This window comes from Vipera berus (assembly GCF_964194415.1).
Source record: "Vipera berus genome assembly, chromosome: 13".
NCBI lineage: Eukaryota > Metazoa > Chordata > Lepidosauria > Squamata > Viperidae > Vipera > Vipera berus.
The window spans coordinates 18,243,228-18,265,456 of NC_138216.1; the positions used below are offsets into that span (position 1 = coordinate 18,243,228).

General features: G+C 49.1%; 1 protein-coding gene across 1 annotated transcript in view; it reads left to right on the forward strand.

Annotated features, from left to right (window-relative positions):
• Window positions 1-19,205: 19,205 nt before the first annotated feature.
• The window catches only part of USP31 (ubiquitin specific peptidase 31), a gene marked incomplete at its 5' end in the record, with an annotated part of 39,419 nt that continues 36,395 nt past the window's right edge, over window positions 19,206-22,229 (forward strand). Inside the window, one exon of the mRNA XM_081337982.1 lies at window positions 19,206-19,805. Coding sequence (XP_081194108.1) covers window positions 19,206-19,805 — 600 coding nt within the window. The remainder of the gene's footprint in view (window positions 19,806-22,229) is intronic.

Sequence of the window (22,229 nt, forward strand, 5' to 3'; positions counted from 1 at the left end):
GCTGCCCAGTGGTCACTGTCTGAGGGGAGCAAAGGAAGGGAAAACTATCTGGAGGAGAGTCTCCCCTCGGATGCCTTCAACCAACCTGCGGGGCGGCTCCAATCCCTCCAGAGCCCCTTCTGGGCTTCAGCAGAGCGAGGGCTCCAGGGGGCAGGAAACCTCTCCTCCCACCGCTGCCGCTGCTCGGAGACTGACGGACCGGCGCTCGGCCCCACCTCGCCCAAAGGGCAGCTCTGGCTTGGGGGGGGGGAGGAAGGGCAGGGAGAGATCGGGCCCTCGGGCGCCTCCCCGGGAGCCAAGGGGGGCTCCGGCCGTCCTCCGGAAAGACCGGCGGCTCTCGGCGCGGCCCCCCCCCGCTTTCGCCAAGGGGGCAGCCAGCCACGCGAGCCGGGCGCCGGGCCAGGTCGAGGGGGGTCCGGGCGTCTCCCCCGGCGAGCGGCCGAGCCCCTGCCCGGAAGAAGCTGCTCTCCCGCCGCCCAGACTGCGCCGCTGAACGCCACCCGACGCCGGCGGCTTCTTCCGACGGGGCAGCTGGGCTTCGCCGACCGGCGGCGGCCACGGAGGAGTCGCGGCAGCCCCAGCTCAGCCCGCGTCGCTGCCCCGGGCAGGGGGGGGGCGGGCGGGCGGCGGGGCCCTGAGCTGGCCGTCGAGGAAAGGGCCCAAGGCGGCCGGGCGGGACGAGGCTCTCCCCGCCCCCCAGCGCGACACCTGCCCTCGGCGGCCCCGGGGGGGGGGGCTCCGCCGGCCCCGCGTCTCACCTGGCAGGCGCCGCGCCCGAACCGCCCGAGCTCTCCGCGCTGTGCTCGCCGCCCGCCCGCCCGCTCTCTCCACTCGGGCGGCGCCCCCGCCCCGCCGGCCGGGCTGCCTCCCGGGCCCCGGCGGTGCTGAGGCGGCCCCTGGCGGCGGCGGCGGGTGGCGCGGCATCCGGTCCCCCCCCACCCCGCTCTGCGCTTGGCGGGCCGCCCCAGGAAGCCGCCAGCGGGGCTGGCTGGGGACGGATGGAAGAGAGTGGGATTTTCCGTGGGACAAAGACACCTGGGACTCTGTCCAGGTGCACAAGGGGAAGCTGGCCAAGAATCCCTTTCCAGGCCATAATAATGGGCGTAAACTGCAGCGACCTAGCTTCCAACTAAGCATACAATTTTTGACGGTGAGTTCTGTATGGCAATGGAATGGTCTACCTATGGCGGTGATGGGTTCTCCACCCCTAGAAGATTTTAAGATGCAATCACCTCTCCTGGGTGGCTTTCCTGCCCATGACAGAGAGCTGGACTAAAAGATCCACGGGGTCCCTTCCGACTTCACCATTCTGTGATTCTGCAAACCCAGCCCACGGTGATCTTTCAAGACGCCTCTCAAAGAGACAAAGGTTTCATGTCATACAGTATGTGGACTTCGTTGCCCTCCTTCCCTCTGCAGGTGGCCAAGGACTAAATCAGTTTCTCCTGCTATCAAAAGGGCTCCAGTTTTATGCACCAAACCAAGCAAGCCCTGCCTCTGGTCCTGGTCCAGTTTGCCCCAGCTTCCCCAGTTGATTCAGAGACTCTAACAGCAGAGAAGCAGAGGCTCTGTGCTTCCCTCCAGCCATCCCCTGCCTGGGTTGGAGTCGAAATGTGTATTTTGTAGAGGGAAGGAAGGATGTTCCTCCAGTATTGCTCTAGGCCAGGGGTAGGCAACCTTGGCTCTTTTATGACTCGTGGACTTCAACTCCCAGAATTCCTGAGCCAACTGTGCTGGCTCAGGAATTCTGGGAGTTGAAGTCCACGAGTCATAAAAGAGCCAAGGTTGCCTACCCCGGCTCTAGGCGAAGCTCAGTCCTCTTCTCCACAATGATGTCCTGACCGCAGACTTTGTGGTCAAGGGGTCTGACTACTCAACCCATTACAGCACAACCAACACAGTCTACGAAAAGGATAACACTGCCATACATCAACAATATCTTAACCAACCCAGCACAACATCACGCAGCATCACTGTAGCACACAAGCCAACCGAAGCCCTTCAAAACATCTTAAATAAACCAAATGACACAATAACTCATGACAAAGAAAAAGCAGTCATCTACAACATGCAATGTAAGGACTGTAACAGCAGAAGAGTAGCAGAGCACATCCATGAACATCAACTAGTAGTCAGAACACTTAATTTCACAACACATGGACAGACTGAACTCTAATAAACAGGGAAACTGTGAGCATCCTAGACCAAGCTAAGTCTAAAATGGAATTCCTGGAAGCTTCACACTCAGACAAATCAGCCATTAAAAGGCACCCCGATATGAACAATATTTACACACCATTCAAGAGGCAATAAACAACCTGAAAAAGGAAATAAAAAGACCAGAACACATTCTCTCCAGCAGCCAACATCCAAATAAGCAGGGATTAACACCAGAGAAGTATTGGAACAATAAACAACAGCCTAATCAAGAAATTCCCAAGGAGAAAGCCACCCACTCACCAACACTGGCAGGGCAAGCTAAACAGAGAACAAACCCCACTCCCTTCTAGCACTGAAGATGTTACCTAATCAGGTAAAGAAATGTCTGCAAGAAAACATCAAAACTCAGGGGGCAGAGTGAAGCCTTCCTTAGAGGGGGCACTGTTCAAAAAGTTAAATCAGATCTGAAATACCATAGGGGTGTTTCTCATATCCCAGCAAAAAAGTCTTGTTTCCATTGGCATAAACAAACAAACAAAAATAAATAGAGAAAATTATATATGGCTGCCTAACTCTCAGTGATTTGGGGCAGCTTACAAAGATAAAAATCTCATATAAAAAGAAACAAAGAGTTATCATTCCCCCCCTACCGTAACAACAATCAGTCAAAGAAGCCACTGGATGGGCTCCATCCTACTCTGGGTTCCCAGGCCCGTTGGCAAAACCAGGTCTTCAAGGCCTATCATTTCCTTAAGAAGTATTGCACCTCTTAATACAGAGTGAATTATACTGTATCTTGATATTCAAACATTCTTGTTAAGACGCTAGGAGTGTAATATATTGCATGCTACTTGTGTTATGCCCAAGTGATAAAACGGGGATGCGCTTTCAGGTGATCTTCCCTTGCTGCTAACATTGATTACCCCATTTTTAACAACGGTGGCCTTCTTCCCTACATCCACTGACACCCTAAAATCCTTGGGTGCCTAGCCAAGGCAGAGTGCCACCTGATCCTTGGGGCCCGAGAGCTTCCTGCGGGGACCGGCCACCCCAGCAGATGGGGTTGTTGGGCATCAGCAGCCTGTGTGTTGGCCGAGGCCTAAGAACGAGACTTCTTCTCCCCTTCCCTAACCCGGCATTGCTCTCCAGGGCTTCTTTTTGTGGCAGCAGCACCTCACAGCTTGTTCTTGGTAGGAAACAATCAGCTTGTAAGGAAACCCTGAATGGCAAAATAGACAATTCTCTAAAGATAATAGAAAGTAATAGGAAAAGAAAAGAGTTCTTTACAAATATCATTTATTCTTATTTTGTTTACTAAAAATTTGGACCATCAGATATGTGTGCCAAGATGACCTCTGGGAGGAGGGGAGTTGAGAGCTTGGAAGCCCCCCCCCCCGGACCTTGGCAAGAAGCCCAGCTAAGTGGAAGGAGCCCCAGGAAGCCGCCAGCAGGGCTGGCTGGGGACAGATGGAAGAGACTGGGATTTTCCGTTGGACAAAGACACTTGGGTGCAATCAAAATGCTTCAAGGAAGACAGCTGTCAACTCTACAACGAACCTGACTGCAGCCATCTTGCTCGTTCTAGATTGCCACAAAGATGGGAGGGATGTGGAAGATTTCTGCTAGTCTAAACAATTCAATGTTCCGTGTAAACAAAGGTCATTTTTGCCAGTTAGAATGGGAGGGGGAGCAGTTGGGTAGAAAGCCCGCCAAACTATTCTGTCGGAGAAGGTAGCTGATTGCATAGCACTGGGATGGGAAGTTTAACTTTGTAATAGGGTAACTCTTCCCAGAAGAGTTTCAGACTTGTTTCCCTTTTGAGGTTGCCGTTGCTATGTAACCAATAAACGTGTTCTTTGAGGAAACCTCCAGCCTCTGAGTTCTGATTTATTTGGTCTTGTCTATCAGAACCTTGACAGCAGCTTATTCAGGGGAAAATGTATGGTACACTCCTGATGTAAACATTGACTGAGAAAATTTTTAACAGCTGCAAAATGAAGATCTATGTATGTATGTATGTATGTATGTATGTATGTATGTATGTAAGGGACGCGGTGGCTCAGTGGGTTAGGACGCTGAGCTTGTCGATCAGAAGGTCGGCAGTTTGGCGGGTCGAATCCCGAGTGCCGCGTAACAGAGTGAGCGCCTGTTACTCGTCCCAGCTTCTGCCAACCTAGCAGTTCGAAAGCACGTAAAAAAATGCAAGTAGAAAAATAGGGACCACTCCGGTGGGAAGGTAACGGCGTTCTGTGCGCCTTTGGCGTCTAGTCATGCCGGCCACATGACCACGGAGACGTCCTCGGACAAGCGCTGGCTCTTCGGCTTTGAAACGGAGATGAGCACCGGCCCCTAGAGTCGGAAACGACTAGCACGCATGTGCGGGGGAACCTTTACCTTTACCTTTATGTATGTATGTATGTATGTATGTATGTATGTATGTATGTATGTATGTATGTATCTATCATGTTTCTAGAATGCCCATCTCCTTCCAGGAAGGGTTCTGGGAAGCGATGGTCGTATTAAAGATTTTGAAAAGGAGGAAAAGTGTATAAAAGGCCAGATATGGCTTGTACTGTGAGGAAGAGGGCGCCTCGGGGCGTGAGATGGGCAACTCCAGACAGACATCCTGGCGAGAAAGTGTCCTGAAAAAGGTCCACAGTAGCCAGGGAAGAAGGTGCCAGGCATGGAGGAAGGAAGACCACACGGAGAAACCCAGAGGTGGCTTGAGAATACAAATGGCAGAACGATTCAAGCAGAAGAGGAAAAAGAGCAACATGAGGGGAAGGGCAAGTGTGACTCATCAATCCAGAAAATGGGAGAGCAACACTGGAGACGGGAGGAGCTCAAGATGGAAGGTGCATGAAACCGCATCTCCATCTAACGGAGGGAGACGCTGTGGAGATTGTCTGAGGACTGATCCAATTGCTGAGACAGATTCAAAGAGGCTGTTTTCAAGTGGGATCTGATTTCTTCAGGGAAACATTTAAAACACAGCTTAAAGAAAGCCAATATTTGATACCTGGTTACTTCAGCCTCTACAGAAGCGGGCAAAACACAAATAATTGAACTGGATCCATTTTAGAATCATAAAAACATGCAGTTGATAGCCATGGGAGTCAATACGGTTCACCTGACGGTAGGGATAAAAAAATCCTTCTCTGAATTTGAAATGCTTTAACAGTATGCGACATCTGCATTTAAAAGAGGGATAAAAAAGGATTTCTCTCTGGGAAAAATGAGAGAAAAAAATCAGAGAAATTACAAGAGGTAGAAAGTCTGAGGCAGTAGAAACCCCAAGAGAACTTCACCGGAAAAATTATACATTAAACTGATGAACACTTAAAAGAAAAATTATCAGTGAAAGAATTAATCATATTTAATAAACATAGAACAATATATAACTTGGGTAAATTAAATAATGTATTATATAGTACTGGACATTGAGGGAAAAGCAATAGAAGGCAGAAATTTGTCCAGAAAAGTGCAAAGAACAGCAACTAAGATGATTAAAGGTCTGGAGACTAAAGCATACGTAGAACGGCTGCAGGATTTGGGAATGGCCAGTCTAGAGAAAAGAAGGCGTAGGGGGGACATGATGGCAGGGTTCCAGTATTGGAGAGGATGCCACAAGGAGGAGGGGGTCAATTTATTTTCCAAAGCACCAGAAGGCAAAACAAGAAACAATGGATGGAAACCAATCAAGGAGAGAAGCAACCTGGAATTAAGGAGAAACTTCCTAACAGCGAGGACAATTAACCAGGGGAACCGCTTGCCTTCAGACGTTGTGGGTGCTTCATCACTTGAGGTTTTTAAGAAGAGACTGGACAGCCACTTGTCTGAGATTGGTATAGGGTCTTCTGCTTGAGCAGGGGACTGGACTAGATGACCTCCAAGGTCCCTTCCAGCTCTATTTTGATTAATTTCTTAATGTTAGGGGTGTTTGCAAGTTATGGTAAAAAGAGGCCTCTGGCAGCACAGCTGGAGCTTTGTCTGTTTTCATGTGTGACACACACCTTGCGGATGCCTCTGTAAGATGTGAAGAGTTATTGCCAAAGATGCCAACATCTGCCAAGTTAACAAAATGAAAAAGCACTTAGCAACAGTTCATTGGGTGACCGTTCAAATTTGCAAGGGCCATGACTGTTTTTCACACTCACACCACTGCAGCATCCCCCATGGTCACGTGATCAAAATTTGGACATCTGGCAACTGATTCATACTTACGGCAGTTGCAGTGTCCTGGGCTCATGTGATCATCTTTTGACAACCAAATAGGGAACCCAGGTTCACTTAACAACTGTGGCAAGAAAGGTCATAAAAAGGGACAAAACCCATTTAGCAAATGTCTCACTTAGCAACAGAAATGTTGGGCTCAATTGTAGTTGTAACTTGAGGACTACCTGTACCATTAAAACAACCTTCCCAAATCATCAGACCGGATTGAACCTTTTTGAAAAGTAACCAGAAAAAGAGGAAAATGTATTTTATTGTAGCAGTGATTGGTTGCACAACTGGAGATGCACAACCAATGGCACTTTCTCCTCTGGAACTGAAGATTCCATATTTTTTGCCTTTGCGTTTTCCTCGTAAGCCAGATGGAAGAAGGTATGCAAAGTTTAGGGCAGGGGTGTCAAACTCAATTTCATGGAGGGCCGCATCAGCATTGCGGTTGCCCTCAGGGGGCCGGGTGGGTATGGCCAGGGTGGGTGTGGCCTGCTGGGTGGGCGTGGCCAGAGTGCATATGGCTTACTGGGTGGGCGTGGCCAGCTCTATATCGTTCGCATCAAGGGTGCCTATGGGGGGCCTGGGCAGGAGTGGGACAGATCTGAGGGTCTCTGGCAGAAGGAGGGTCTCTGGGCCAGGGCCAAGGCAGTGGGGGCCGTTCCCTCACTGTTTCCAGGATGGCTTCGTGGGCCACAGGAAACCACTTCGCGGGCCGGATCCGGCCCCCGGGCCTTGTGTTTGACATGTCTGGTTTAGGGGAACACTGTGGCTTCTCCAGGTGGTTCATCCAGAAAGGTGCAGGCTACCAGGAACTCCATGATAGAAACATGAAGTGGATGGTTGAGAATCCCAAGAACCGGGATGGAGAAAAGCAGTGAGTGCAGCATGCCCATTTGGAGATGCATCCAGGCTGTTCCCATTTCAGTCACCTCTGTGGAAGAAAATAATGCAACCACTTTCTTCAGTAAAAGAGTTGAGGAGCAAATCTCTGAGAACAAAGTATTTATAATACGGTCTGCATGAAAACTCAGAAGAAAAGTAAAATTAGTTGAACAAATTCTGGACTGCCTTCAGGAATATTAAAAAAACCCACAACAACTCAGGAATGATAAAAGAGTTTTGAACTGACGTTCGTGTCATGGCAGTTCTTCCTTAAATGACTGAGTACTGTATTCTTGCATGCTGCCTTTAAATCCATTGTTGTAAACTGAATGGTAGTAACCTTAATACTAGTATAATTTGCAGTAGGTTTTGAAGTCCTGATGGGAGGATGTCAACAAAAGAAAAAGGAGGAATTAATCAGCTCCAACAGGCAAAGACATGTTTCAACAAGGGATGATTTCTGGAAGTAGTTTAGCAACAAGAGAGGGAGGGTTGATTTGTTCAGGGGCATAATTAATGCTAGAAAGGATGCATTCCTCAGATCTCAGCCAGATAAGGCCAATGACAAAACAAGGATTTATAAGAGAGGGAGCGAAAGATATATCAAAAGTGATAAGGGCTTCACTCCTAGTTTTGGTGAATGTTGTTGTTGTTAGGGGCAAAGTCATGTCCGACCCATCGCGACCCTATGGACAATGTTCCTCCAGGCCTTCCTGTCCTCTACCATCTTCTGGAGTCCATCTAAGCTCACACCTACTGCTTCATTGACTCCATCCAGCCACCTCATTCTCTGTCGTCCCCTTCTTCTATTGCCCTCAATCTTTCCCAGCATTAGGCTCTTCTCCAGTGAGTCCTTCCTTCTCATTAGGTGGCCAAAATATTTGAGTTTTAGCTTTAGGATCTGGCCTTCTAAAGAGCAGTCAGGGTTGATCTCCTCTAGGACTGACCGGTTTGATCGCCTTGCAGTCCAAGGGACTCGCAGGAGTCTTCTCCAGCACCATAGTTCAAAGGCCTCAATTCTTTGGCGCTTAGCCTTTTTTATGGTCCAACTTTCAGTGCCATACATTGCAACTGGGAAGACCATAGCCTTGACTATACGCACTTTTGTTGACAGGGTGATGTCTCTGCTTTTTAATGTGCTGTCTAGATTTGCCATGGCTTTCCTCCCGAGGAGCAAGCGTCTTTTAATTTCTTGGCTACAGTCCCCATCTGCAGTGATCTTGGAGCCCAGGAAAATAAAATCTGTCACTACCTCCATTTCTTCCCCATCTATTTGCTAGGAATTGAGAGGGCCGGATGCCATGATCTTGGTTTTCTTAATGTTAAGTTTCAACCCAACTTTTGCACTCTCCTTCTTCACCCGCAACAAGAGGCTCTTTAATTCTTCTTCGCTTTCTGCCATTAGAGTGGTATCATCTGCATATCTTAGGTTGTTGATATTTCTTCCGGCAATCTTAATTCCAACTTTTGATTCATCTAGCCCTGCCTTTCTCATGATGTGCTTTGCATATAAGTTAAATAGGCAAGGCGACAGTATACAGCCTTGCCGGACTCCTTTCCCAATTTTGAACCAATCGGTGGTTCCGTGTCTAGTTCTCACTGTTGCTTCTTGGCCCACATATAGGTTTCTCAAGAGACAAATAAGATGGTCTGGTATGCCCATCTCTTTAAGAACTTGCCACAGTTTGTTATGATCCACACAATCAAAGGCTTTAGTATAGTCAATGAAGCAGAAGTAGATGTTTTTTCTGGAACTCCCTAGCTTTCTCCATGATCCAGCGTATGTTGGCAATTTGATCTCTAGTTCCTCTGCCTCTTCAAAATCCTTCCTGTACTTCTGGTAGTTCTCGATCCACATACTGCTGGAGTCTAGCTTGTAGGATTTTAAGCATAACTTTACTAGCATGTGAAATGAGTGCAATGGTGCGATAGTTTGAACATTCTTTGGCACTGCCTTTCTTTGGAATTGGAATGTAAACTGACCTTTTCCAATCCTGTGGCCACTGTTGAGTTTTCCAAATTTGCTGGCAAATTGAGTGTAGCACTTTTACTGCATCGTCTTTTGAGATTTTGAATAGCTCAGCTGGAATACTGTCACCTCCACTAGCTTTGTTGTTGTTCAGCTTTCCTAAGGCCCATTTCACTTCACATTCTAGGACAGACGTGTCAAACACAAGGCCCAGGGGCCAGATCCAGCCCGTGGTTTCATGCAGCCCGCGAAGCCATCCTGGAAACAGTGAGGGAACGGCCCCCACTGCCTTGGCCCTGGCCCAGAGACTCTTCTCTTGCCAGAGACCCTCAGATCTGTCCCACTCCTGCCCAGGCCCCCATAGGCACCCTTGATGCGAACGATGTAGAGCTGGCCATGCCCACCCAGTAGGCCTTAAGCACTTTAGCCACGCCCACCCAGTAGGCCACACCCACCCAGGCCATACCCACCCAGCCCCCTGAGGGCAACCGCAATGCTGATGTGGCCCTCAATGAAATTGAGTTTGACACCCCTGTTCTAGGATGTCTGGCTCGAGGTCAGTGACCACCTCATCGTGGTTATCAGGGACGTTAAGCTCATTCTTGTATAGTTCTTCTGTGTAATTTTGCCACCTCTTCTTAATCTCTTCTGCCTCTGCTAGGTCCCTGCCATTTTGGTCTTTATCATGCCCATTTTTGCATGAAACGTTCCCTTCATCTCTCCAATTTTCTTGAAGAGATCTCTGGTCCTCCCTATTCTATTGTTTTCTTCTATTTCTTTGCACTGTTCATTTAAGAAGGCATTCTTATCTCTTCTAGCTATTCTCTGGAATTCTGCATTCAGTTGGGCGTATCTTTCTTTTTCTCCCTTGCCTTTCGCTTCCCTCCTTTCCTCAGCTATTTGCAAAGCTTCCTCAGACAGCCATTTTGCTTTCTTGCATTTCTTTTTCTTTGGGATGGTTTTGGTTGCTACCTGTTGTACAATGTTGCGAACCTCCATCCATAGTTCTTCAGGCACTCTGTCTATCAGATCTAATTCCTTAAAACTATTTGTCACCTCTACTGTATATTCAACAGGGATATGATTTAATTCATACCTGACTGGCCTAGTGCTTTTCCCTACTTTCTTCAGTTTAAGCCTAAACTTTGCAAGGAGAAGCTCATGGTCTGAGCCACAGTCAGCTCCTGGTCTTGTTTTTACTGACTGTATAGAGCTTCTCCATCTTTGGCTGCAGAGCACATAATCTGATCTCTGTGTTGACCGTCTGGTGATGTCCATGTGTAGAGCCGTCTCTTGGGTTCTTGGAAAAGAATGTTTGCTATCACCATCGTATTCTCTTGACAAAATTCTATCAACCTGTGCCCTGCTTCATTTTGTACTCCAAGGCCAAACTTGCCTGTTATTCCGGTTATCTTTTGGCTTCCTACTTTAGCATTCCAATCCCCCATGATGATAAGGACATCATTTTTGGGTGTTAGTTCTATAAGGTGCTGTAGGGCTTCATAGAACCGGTCAATTTCATCCTCTTCAGCACTGGTGGTTGGGGCATAGACTTGGACTACTGTGATATTGAATGGTTTGCCTTGGATTCGAACTGAGATCATTCTGTCATTTTGAGGATTGTATCCCAGTATTGCTTTTCCTATTTTTTTATTGACTATGAAGGCTACTCCATTTCTTCTGAGGGATTCTTGCCCGCAGTAGTATACCTGATGGTCATCTGAATTAAATTCACCCATTCCTGTCCATTTTAGTTCACTGATTCCTAAGATGTCGATGTTCAGTCTTGTCATCTCTTGTTTGACCACGTCCAGCTTTCCTTGATTCACGGATCTTACATTCCAGGTTCCTATGGAGAAAAAATCTTTACAGCATTGGACTTTCCTTTCACCACCAGACACATCCGCAGCTGAGCGTCCTTTCGGCTTTGGCCCAGCCGCTTCATTCTTTCTGGCGCTACTAGTACTAGCCCTCTGCTCTTCCCCGGTAGCATATTGGACGCCTTCCGACCTGAGGGGCTCATCTTCCAGCGTCATATCTTTTTGCCTTTTGGTACTGTCCATAGGGTTTTCATGGCAAAGATACTGGAGTGGGTTGCCGTTTCCTTCTCCAGTGGGTCATGTTTTGTCAGAACTCTCTGCTATGACCTTTCTGTCTTGGGTGGCCCTGCACGGCATAGCTCATAGCTTCATTGAATTACGCAAGTCCCTTCGCCACGACAAGGCAGTAATCCATGAAGGGGGTTGTCACTGCACGTTTTTTTTGTTTGTCAGAAAGTTCATTTCTAACTGTACATTTCCCCTGTTCTCTGCACCTGTTGTGATAACTTATCTGGTAACCATAGTGAATCCCATATGACTAGCTATGTTATGGTTTCAGTCTGTTTAGTGCGCATGTCTAGAGAAAGTTCTGAGTTATTGTTTATTGTTTTATTCACTTTGCTGTTACTGTCTGTTACGTTAGAATGTAGCCAGCTAGCTCTCTTTATAATATATATTTAGTTTTTATATTTTTGTAAGTAAAAGGTATTTAGTAAGATTATGCGTCGTGTTTTTCTTGCCTTCCTGCAAGCATATCATGCATTCTCTGAAGCACGGTCCGTCGCCCTCTACAAAGGTGATTTTTACCTTGACATTTTGGTAGCAGAGGATGGTTTGATTTATGTTTTTGGAGATGCATGTTTCTGCGGCTGTTATCAGTTAGTTAGTGCTAGTGAGGCAGCGGTGATTAACTGCTGAAACATGTCAGGAAGGAAGCCACGGCTAAAGAGGAGTCTTTCTGTGGGCCAGCTCCCTTCAACTTTAAGAACTCCGATAGCTTCGGCCACACGCCTTGGAGAAGACGCACCTGCTCCTGTCGACGATGCAAGGTCAGTCACTCCTTTTTCTACTTTTCCAAGCTCCCTGGCAGCTGTTTTTGGAAATGTTCCCACTCCAGGGGCTCAAGATGAATTTCAAAGGCTTGGAGCGAAACTTAAAGTCCAGCCGAAGAAAATTCCTTCTGCTCCTTCAAGTCTCAAGCAAACTATGCGAGATAGGGCTATGCAAGGCTACTGTGAACAAATTGGGGTTTTTGAAAGGCGTTTGCAGCAGGCAAAGGAATATGTGTCAATGGTTCAGCAATATGAGAGGAATTATGAGCATGAACCGGCCATATTGCCACACCCACAAGGAGAAGCCATATTGCCTCCTTCTTCCCCAAAGCCAAAGTCACGCCCATCATTGAGTGTCATGCAAGACGAATGGGAACCGGAGGCTCCTATGTCACATGATTATGGGCTGTCCCAAAGGACATACAGAGCCACAATGATGCCTGAAGCAAATGTTATAGCACCATCTACTGGTGAAGCTGCATTAAGACATAAATTGGAGCTCTCACTCTCGCAATTGTCTATGGAGGAGTCTTTGCTCAGAGATACAAGATTTCTGCCGTTATCTGAGGCTCCAGCCTCTGATGGTGCTAGAATTCCTGTTACTGTTGCTTCTGTTAATATTGCTTCTATGCAAGCCCCTCTACCTGGCAGAGCACAGCCATATTTAACCCACATGCAATTGCCACCGGGTTCTTATATGCGAAGGCCAGTGTCATCTGCAGATTATGCTAATGCACCAGCCCCAGCGCCAGCGTCTCCTGCTGGCCAGGGTAGAATAGCAGCTCAAAGACAGTCACAGCCAGCACCAAGACTACCGGCAGCTTCAATGCAACTGCCGCATGTCCAGGCACAGACGCCACTGGTGCCCCCTGCAGGTTATGGTCAGATTGCACAACCTGCACAGCCAGTACCTCAATTGTATATTCCTCATCAAACACCTTCCATTGTACCACTGGCTGGTGATTCAAAATTAAAGAAGTCAGGACAGAATTACAGGGCATGGGTCAGTGAGGTTGGACTTTTGCTACGCAGAGAAGGTACTCACATGATGGTGTTTAATCCTCCTGCCCAGCCATGGACTCCGGACATATGGGACTTGGATAATAGAGCATGCACAACATTATTGATGTCAATGGACACTGAATTGCAGCTCACGTTTTCACATGATGCAACTGCCCAACAAATTTGGATTCAGTTAGAGGCATGTTATCGGCCTACATCAATTGAGTCTACATGTTTACTTTTGTCTGAGTTCCATGGTTCCAGATTAAAACCTGGTGAACATATTGGAGCACATTTGACTAAAATGAAAGGTATTAGAAAAGAACTGAGTGAAAAAGGCTATCCTATTGATGATTTTCAAATGATTAGCATTATCATCAATTCTTTGAATCATGAGTGGAAAGATGCTATTTCCAAGATCAATCAAGTGCCTATTGCTCAACGCACAGTGGATCATGTATGCAGGATCTTAGCCGAAGAAGAGGCAGTTATGCAAGCTGCGCCACATTTAAGGGAACCACCTGCATCAAGAGCTTCAGCGAGGCGTGCCTTCCGTGGAAGGACCTACGTTCCAAGAATGCCAAGATGCTACATCTGCAATCGTGTGGGACATGCCACCCGGGATTGTCCCCAACGAGTTCCAGCGCCCGTCACATACCAGCCCAGAGGAACAGATTCCAGAGGAGGCAGAGGTAGAGGCGGACGACAAGGTCGTGGTCGTGGTTCCAGGCGTGATCCACAAGCTCCACTTGTCACATTGGTTGTGACCAACGATCCACAGCCTCAACCAGAGTATGACAGACGACTTCTTTGGACTTTGGACAGTGGAGCAGCATTACATGTTACCTACAGAAAAGAGCTTTACACAGAGATGCACGAGCCTGAACCTGAACTTCGTGAACTTTACTCTTTTTCCAATCATCCTGTTCAGGTCATGGGAAAAGGAACTGTCTACATTGAAGAGCTCGATGCTCTCATTCCAAATGTTTACTATGTTCCGTCTGCCAGTAGTAATTTGCTTAGTCAGAGTCATTTGTCTAGGTTTTCTCATTTTCAGGTCCACCATCTTGAAAAAGCAAGTTATATAGTCAAAGACGGAGATATTGTTGCTGAAACCATGTTGATTGGTGGTGTTTATTACTTAAAACCAAAGCCTAAGCAGCAAGAGCAGGCAAGTATACACGTTCCAAAAAGCACAGGCCCAGAGAGAGATCCTGTTGCTACTCCAAAGGTTCCTAATAATGATAAAAATACAAAAAAGACACAGGTTGCTCACAGCAAGCCTGGGGTTCCTAACAAAAATGCTAATGTTGAGAATTCACTAACAGGTAAACCTTTGCATTCCAGGTGTATCCATAAGTGGCACAGAAGATTGGGTCATGCCAGTTTCCGTGTTCTGAAGAAGATGCCAGAGTTCGCAAGAGGTTTGGATCTAAAGGGGTGTAAGGTGTTTTTGGACTGTGCTGTCTGCAAGAAAGCCAAATCCAAAGCAGCAGCAATTCCAAAACGCGCTACACGCCTGTCAACACGCATTTTTGATTTGGTACACACTGACATAGTTGGTCCTTTTGAACCCACACTTGGTGGTAAAAGATATTTCTTGACAATCGTTGATAATTATTCTAGATATGGATATGTATATCCTATGAAAGAAAAATCTGAGACCTTTCAGATCTTTAAAGACTTTGCTAGTCTTGTCTATACCCAATTCGACGTCAACGTTGCCAGAATCCAGAGTGATCGTGGTGCTGAATTCATGTCTCAGCGTTTCCAGGACTGGATGCGTGAGAATGGGATAGTACATCAGACATCTGCTCCTTATACTCCAGCTGAAAATGGAGTGGCAGAACGCAGAAATGGGGTTTTGCAAACCATGATGCGTTGCCTCCTTGAAGATGCTAACCTTGGTCTTCCATACTGGGGTGAAGCTATCAAATATGCTAACCATATCATCAACCGCACTTGGAGTAGTGTGATAAATCAGACCCCTTATTTCATGTTGTATGGACACAAGCCTGATCTCTCACATCTCCATATTTTTGGTTCCTATGCTATGGTGAATATTCCTTTAGCCCAAAGAAAGAAAGGGGGTCCTGCAGCAAAAAGGATGAGATTTATGGGCATTGATGATAATTCAAAATAGAGCAAATACATTGACTCTCATCATGTTATTGTGGTTTCACAATCTGCTACTTTTGAGGAAGATGCTGACTGGTCCAGGATTCATTCTAACGATCCTGGAGTTTATTTTCCTAGAGATGATGTTGCTGATGCCACGCAACCTGATGATCAAGATGCACAGGATAATGTTCCTTCCACGAGTTCTTCTCAACCTACTGTTCCGTCTTCGCAAGCCGCCGATGTTGCTGCTGGCGACGATGAAGACGAGGACGACACAGAAGAAGAATGGACGGTTGGCCCGAGACGTTCCAAGAGGACCACAAAGGGAATCCCTCCAAAACGGTATTCGTGGCAAGTAACAAAAACACCTGTACCTTTGATTTGTAATGTTACACTTCCACCTGAGAAGTTCACACAGATCAAACATCTTCCTGAATCAGAACAAGATAAATGGTTTGAGGCAATGCAGGCTGAAATGGACAGTCTAAAGAAACTCCAAGTGTTTACGCCTGCAAGCCCTCCAGCAAACAAGAAAGTTATTGGTACTCGATGGGTCTACAGGATCAAAAAGAAGCCGAATGGTGAGTCGTTGTACAAGGCCAGACTCGTAGCCCAGGGTTTCGCTCAACGTTATCCTGAGGACTATACAAATACATACTCACCCACGGTGCGGACTGAAAGTGTGAAAATTGCTTTAGCCACTGCAACTATCCTTGGCCTGGAAGTGTTCCAGTTCGACGTTGAAACGGCTTATCTTCACGCTGATCTTGATGAAGACATCTACGTCAAAGGTCCTCCAGGTTTCAGACAGCAAGAAGGGGATACCTGGTTTCTACACAAAAGTCTTTATGGTCTGAAACAGTCTGGTTTAATGTGGTACTTATGTCTTTCTGACAAACTAAATTCAATGGGCTTTATTAAGTCCGAAACAGATGAATGTGTGTTTACTAAAAGATCCGGTAATAGGTATGAGATAATTCTTGTTTATGTCGATGATATTGTTTATATTGGTCCAAATAAGCAGATGAGTGAGGTTTTTGCTAAAGCTTTACAAAAGTTTTTCACGTTGAAGTGTTTAGGATGTATTAACACTTATTTAGGTGTTCAAATTGCCAAAACTCAGAAGGGGTTTAGTCTCACACAGGAAGAGAAGATTGAACAACTGTTACATCACTGTAACATGGAGGACGCTAAGCCTGTGAGTATACCCATGCAAACCGATTTTCACATTTTGGCACATGAACCAAGTCCTGAGTTCGAAGATCAAACACTATATCGCTCAGTCATTGGGTCGCTGCTGTATATTAGTAGTTGGACTAGACCCGACATTGCACTTAGTGTTAATCTGTTATCACGACACGTAGGCAAGGCAAAACAGTTTCATTGGACATGTGTTAAAAAGTTATTGAGGTATCTAAAACACACCAAAGACATGAAGTTGTTGTTGGAACCCACACATACTGACTATGCAGAGTTATGTTGTTTTGCAGATTCAGATTGGGCGAGTGATAAGAAGTCACGGAAAAGTACATCAGGTTACATGATGTTTTTAAATGGATGTCCTGTTTACTGGCATGTGCGTAAACAGAATTTTGTTTCTTGTTCCTCTACAGAAGCTGAGTATGCTTGTGTGTCTGATGCATGCAATTCTTTAACCTGGTTTGATGCTTTAGTCACAGATATCTGGACACATCCGATTCGACCGATCACAGTGATGGAAGATAATGAATCTGTGGTTTATATTTCTGAAACACGTTTTACAGGTTCAAGGTCCAGACACATTGACATCCGATATCAAAACATAAGGCAACTGGTTAAACAAGGTTTTGTGACATTACAGTATGTGCCTACACGTGATCAAATCGCTGACATGCTGAACAAACCACTTCCTACAGCCCAGCATGAGTATCTGCGTGAGAAGATGTGCCTTACTTGAGTCTTCACTTTGCTGACGAAAGAAGGGGAATGTCACTGCACGTTTTTTTTGTTCGTCAGAAAGTTCATTTCTAACTGTACATTTCCCCTGTTCTCTGCACCTGTTGTGATAACTTATCTGGTAACCATAGTGAATCCCATATGACTAGCTATGTTATGGTTTCAGTCTGTTTAGTGCGCATGTCTAGAGAAAGTTCTGAGTTATTGTTTATTGTTTTATTCACTTTGCTGTTACTGTCTGTTACGTTAGAATGTAGCCAGCTAGCTCTCTTTATAATATATATTTAGTTTTTATATTTTTGTAAGTAAAAGGTATTTAGTAAGATTATGCGTCGTGTTTTTCTTGCCTTCCTGCAAGCATATCATGCATTCTCTGAAGCACGGTCCGTCGCCCTCTACAAAGGTGATTTTTACCTTGACAGGGGTTTTGGTGAATAAGCCAGACCAAAATATTTATTTCCATGTATATTGCACGTGCTCAATCCTGCTGACTGTTTCATATGCCTATCTAAGGCCTTGAGTAGATGCGCTTATTAGCTGCCTGAGAGGTGCAAAGGTTATTTCCATCTTTGCAAAGGGTCTTTGTAGGTAGAAATCAATATAGAATCGATTGAAAAGACAATGCGAGAATAACTTTACTGATTGGAATGACAATAACCAAAACAGAGAGCAGATGCCGATTGCCCTTTCTTCAAAAAGATGCCTAGTTCCAGCCTGCTGTGTACAAGGAACACCCTACATTGTGTGCGTAGGTGTGGGTATGTATCATTTGAAAGTGGGGTACTCACTGGTGTTCTTCCTTCTAAGAAATGGCATTTAATCAGAGCTCTCTCATTGTTTGCAAACTGAGTGTGAGTCAGCCATGTTTGCTTTGTAGAATGAGATGGGCGGAATATCCATTTAAAGAAATAAGTAAATGTTTGTGCAGAAGAGGCCAAAGGAATTTTAAGGTGCCTAAGCAGAAGGTTTGTGTCCAGACCACAGGAGGTAACAGCTAGCCTGTCATGCTGGGCAGGGTCCTGGGCACCGAAGGGATGTGTTTCAGATACACTGGAACAGGTTCAGGAAAGGGCAAAGAAGAAAACCAGAGATTAGAAACTCTGCCGACAAGAGCTGGCAGGAACGTTTATCCCCGAGAAGTGAAGAACAAGGGCCAGCCGCTCTTCAAGGAGCCGAATGGCCCTCGAGACCGGTTGTCGTCCATCACGGAGGGGGGCGGGAATCAACGAGCAGCCCTTTTTGCCTCCCCTCCTAGCAATAAATATATTTCCAGACATCCCAGCGGTGCCCGGGTTGTGCCTCGAAACCCTCGCAGGGGTTCAAACAGGCAGCCTTACTCTAGATCGGCTGTAGGCAGCCTCGGCTTTTATGACTCGTGGACTTCAACTCCCAGAATTCCCGAGTCATAAAAGACCCGAGGTTGCCTACCCCTGATCTAGATCTCAAGTCCAGGCAGGACGGGGCATTCTGGGAGTGCAGAGCGCAGCTGCCTGGGGGATTCTGGGAGCGGCGGAGGAGCCGCGCCAGGCGGATCCGTGCCTGGGGGGGGGGAATTCAGGTCGGGGGAGCCACTCGGGGAGGATGCCCAGCTGGGCGGGCGGCCTTTCTCCGGCAGAGGCGGGCTGTGGCGCCCCCCCAGCGAAGGCCGGGCTCCTTCCCGAGGGTCCGGCTACCCCGAGGCCTCCAGGCTAGCGGGGTCCTTGGCCCAAAAGCCCCGCCGCGAATCCCCCGCCCCACCCCGAACGCGGGTCCGGATCCGGAGGGCGGGGGGGGGCTCTTGGGTCCTCCCGGGACCGGCGCTCGGCCATAGCGATGGGCGGCAGAGCTGCCGCGCGGGCCCTTTAAGCCCGACTCCAAGATGGCGGCCAACGCGGGCGGCGGAGCGCGGCGCCCGGCCCCGAGATGGCGCGGCCGGCTTCGTGCGTGACGCCCCGCCGTGCGCGCCCCGCCCCGCCCCGCCCCTGCCGGAGCCCTCCGCCGCCTGACCCGCCGGCCCGGTTGCGGCGCTGCCCCCCCCCTCCGCCCGCCGGGAGAGGCGCCATGGCGGGCCGGGTGAGCGGCGCGCCGGCCGCGGGGCTGCCCGCGTCCGGGGCGGCGGGCGCGGGGTCGCCGGCGGCGGGCAAGGAGAAGGAGAAGCGCTCGCTGGGGAAGCGGCTGCTCTTCCGCGGGCGCGGCGCGGGGGGCTCCTCGCTGGGCGGGCTGGTGAGCCGCGTGCTGCGGACGCTCTCCACGCTCTCGCACCTGGGCGGCGAGCACGGCCACCCCCCCGCCGCCCCGCCGCCCCCCCAGCAGCCGCCGCCGCCGCCCCCGCGGGAGGAGGAGGAGGAGGAGCGGCCCGAGCCGCCGGCGCCCCCCGCCGCCGCGCCCTGCTGCCCCCCGGCCGGCGCGGCGCTGGTGCCCGGCGTGGCGGGGCTGCGCAACCACGGGAACACGTGCTTCATGAACGCCGTGCTGCAGTGCCTGAGCAACACGGAGCCGCTGGCCGAGTTCCTGGCGCTGGAGCACTTCCGCGGGCCCGCCGCCGCCCCGCCGCCCCAGCCCGAGCCCCGCGCCGCCGGGGAGGTGACGGAGCAGCTGGCGCAGCTGGTGCGCGCCCTCTGGACGCTCCAGTACACGCCGCAGCACAGCCGCCAGTTCAAGGTGAGCCCCCCGCGCCCCGCCAGCGCCGCCGCCGCCGCGCCGAGCCCCGTCCGGAGCCTGCCCGGCGCTTTGCTGCTGCCTGCAGTGCGGAGAGCGGCTCCCGCCCTTCCCAGGCGCCGCCGGCCGCCGCGCGTGGAAACCCGCCTCTGGTTCCGGCGAAGAGTCGCTCCGGGGCCCCGCGTTGGAGCCCGGGCGCTGCCCGAGCTGGGCGCGTTGCTGGAGACGCTTCGCTGCCGGGCCGGGAAACCTCTTCAGGGCAGGGATTTGGGGGGCGGGTGGGTGGGGCTGCTGCCGGTTCATCTCCGGCCTTTTGCCCTGACGGGGCTGGGGGGGCTGCTGCGCTGTCTTCGGTACTGCGCGTCCTTCGTTGGATGTTTGCTCGATTGTTGTCTGGGGTTAATCCCTGCTTCTCTGGTTCTTAACAGCTGGCAAGGAGGCCTTCTGGTCTTTTCGTTTCCTTTTTAGCTTTTTTGTTGTCTCTACCGAATAGCATCTAAGTCAGGGGTCTTCAAACTTGGCCCTTTTATGACTTGTGGACTTCAACTCCCAGAATTCCTCAGCCAGCTTTGCTGGCTGAGGAATTCTGGGAATTGAAGTCCACAAGTCATAAAAGGGCCAAGTTTGAAGACCCCTGATCTAAGTGTTGTTTATCTCCGTGTGCCCATTGATGGCTGAATTTGTCCGAGCCCCGTGTGCCTCTGGCTGTCCTTTGCGCCACCTGGGCTGCTTCCTTCCACCCACTTCCTTTCGGAGAGGAGATTTTTCTGCAGTTCTTGTGGTGCTTTGATGGATGAGTTTGCCATCGACTGAAAGGCGCCCAAACTGGTTCCGATTCCCTGATTTTTTTTCCTAAGGTTGCCCTTGTGAAAGAAAATGTATGCCAGGTTGTAGGCCGCAGCAGGAGAAGGTAGAGGTGCTACTGAGACTCCTCTGGGTGCCTTTTAATAAAATCCTAGTTTTGAGGGGGTCTGTCCCGGTCCCTGGATTCGATCCCTTGCTCCCCGGCAGGGATCCCAGGGAAGACCATCCGACAGTGACTGCCCGCGTAAGGGGAGCCGCCCACCCCTCTGTTTCGAATGCAGGATACGGAAGGTGGGGTTTAGACTGCAGATCCTGAGAGAACTTTAGAAAAAGTTTCCTGACCGCTCTTGCCTCAGTACATTTTTGAGAGATTTCAGTCAATTTCACACTTGCAGTCTTCAATTTTTACCAGGATTTGGGCTCCCCCCCCCCCCCGAGATTTCTATCCGTACTCTCACAAGGTTTGGCAGTCTTTTGTGTAATGAACTGACAAAAGTGGTGCCAACACATTGTGCCACAAATCCTGCCCTTTGGAGCATAGTGCAATGTCACAATACACCTAGAAAAGGATCAGGCTTCTGTTGACTGTAATGTTGCTGATATCAGTCAGGCTCCCAAGGGGTTCTGGTGGTCCTGTGAGGTTTGAAGGTTGAAAAACGGCTTGGCCTTGCAGATGTCTTCCTGGCCGGCGAGAGAGTTTCCAGGCAGCCGCCGCTGAAAGACAAGATAAGAGCACATTTGGCGGTTGTACAAACAAGAGGCCAGCTTGCTTGACAGAGGGGTGCAGGCACGTCTGGGTTAATGATAATGATAACTTTATTGTCACTTTGAATGTGCACCAATCGGCAAACATCAAAATGAAATTTCGTTGCATACAGCTCTCAAAGGGTCACCACCTCCGATATATACTCCTTGTTTGTGGCCCACTCAAATTTCACATTGTTTCCTTGTACACTTGTCATTTAGTTCCCAGATGTCTTGCGGGCTCTGCTGAGTGGTTCTAGTTGTGATAGTTGGGCGAAGGCTGGCTCTCCAGGAGGTCACTGAGTGAGCCAAGCTGTGCATCGAGTGAACATTATGGGCTGTGCAGAACATGGAATGCAGGTCAACAGACCTCCGTATGTTGGTTTTACATGATACAGACCAGGTCTCTTGGGTTTCTTATGCCAGTGACATGACTAGGGGCAAACCTGCTGCTGGGGTTGATACACAGGCAAGGGCCACGATGGGGAGGGGCTGCCTTCCAGCCCTTGGGGGGGCCTTGTGCAATGGGCCTGCATTAGAAGTCTGGACAGGATCGAGAGAGTTCTGTGGGGTCAAGCGGGCCCTGACACACCCCAGTGCCACTCTGAATTGGGTTTGGTCATTCACGCAGCACTGGTGAAATAGTGGAGCTGTACCCTTATGGGTCTCCCTGTGAGTAGTGGATTTTCTTGGTCCCATTGCAGCTCCTGCCTGGTCTTCAGAAATAGTCCCGAAGAGAGACTGTTGCTGCCGGATGACACCAGAGTTTCTGCTGCGTGCGGATGTAAGGAGGACTACTCAGTCTACCTCCTGAAGCCCTCTGTCCGAACGGTCGGCACAGTCCTCCTTCCCTTAAGCCCGTGGAGCAGAGAAAGGGGG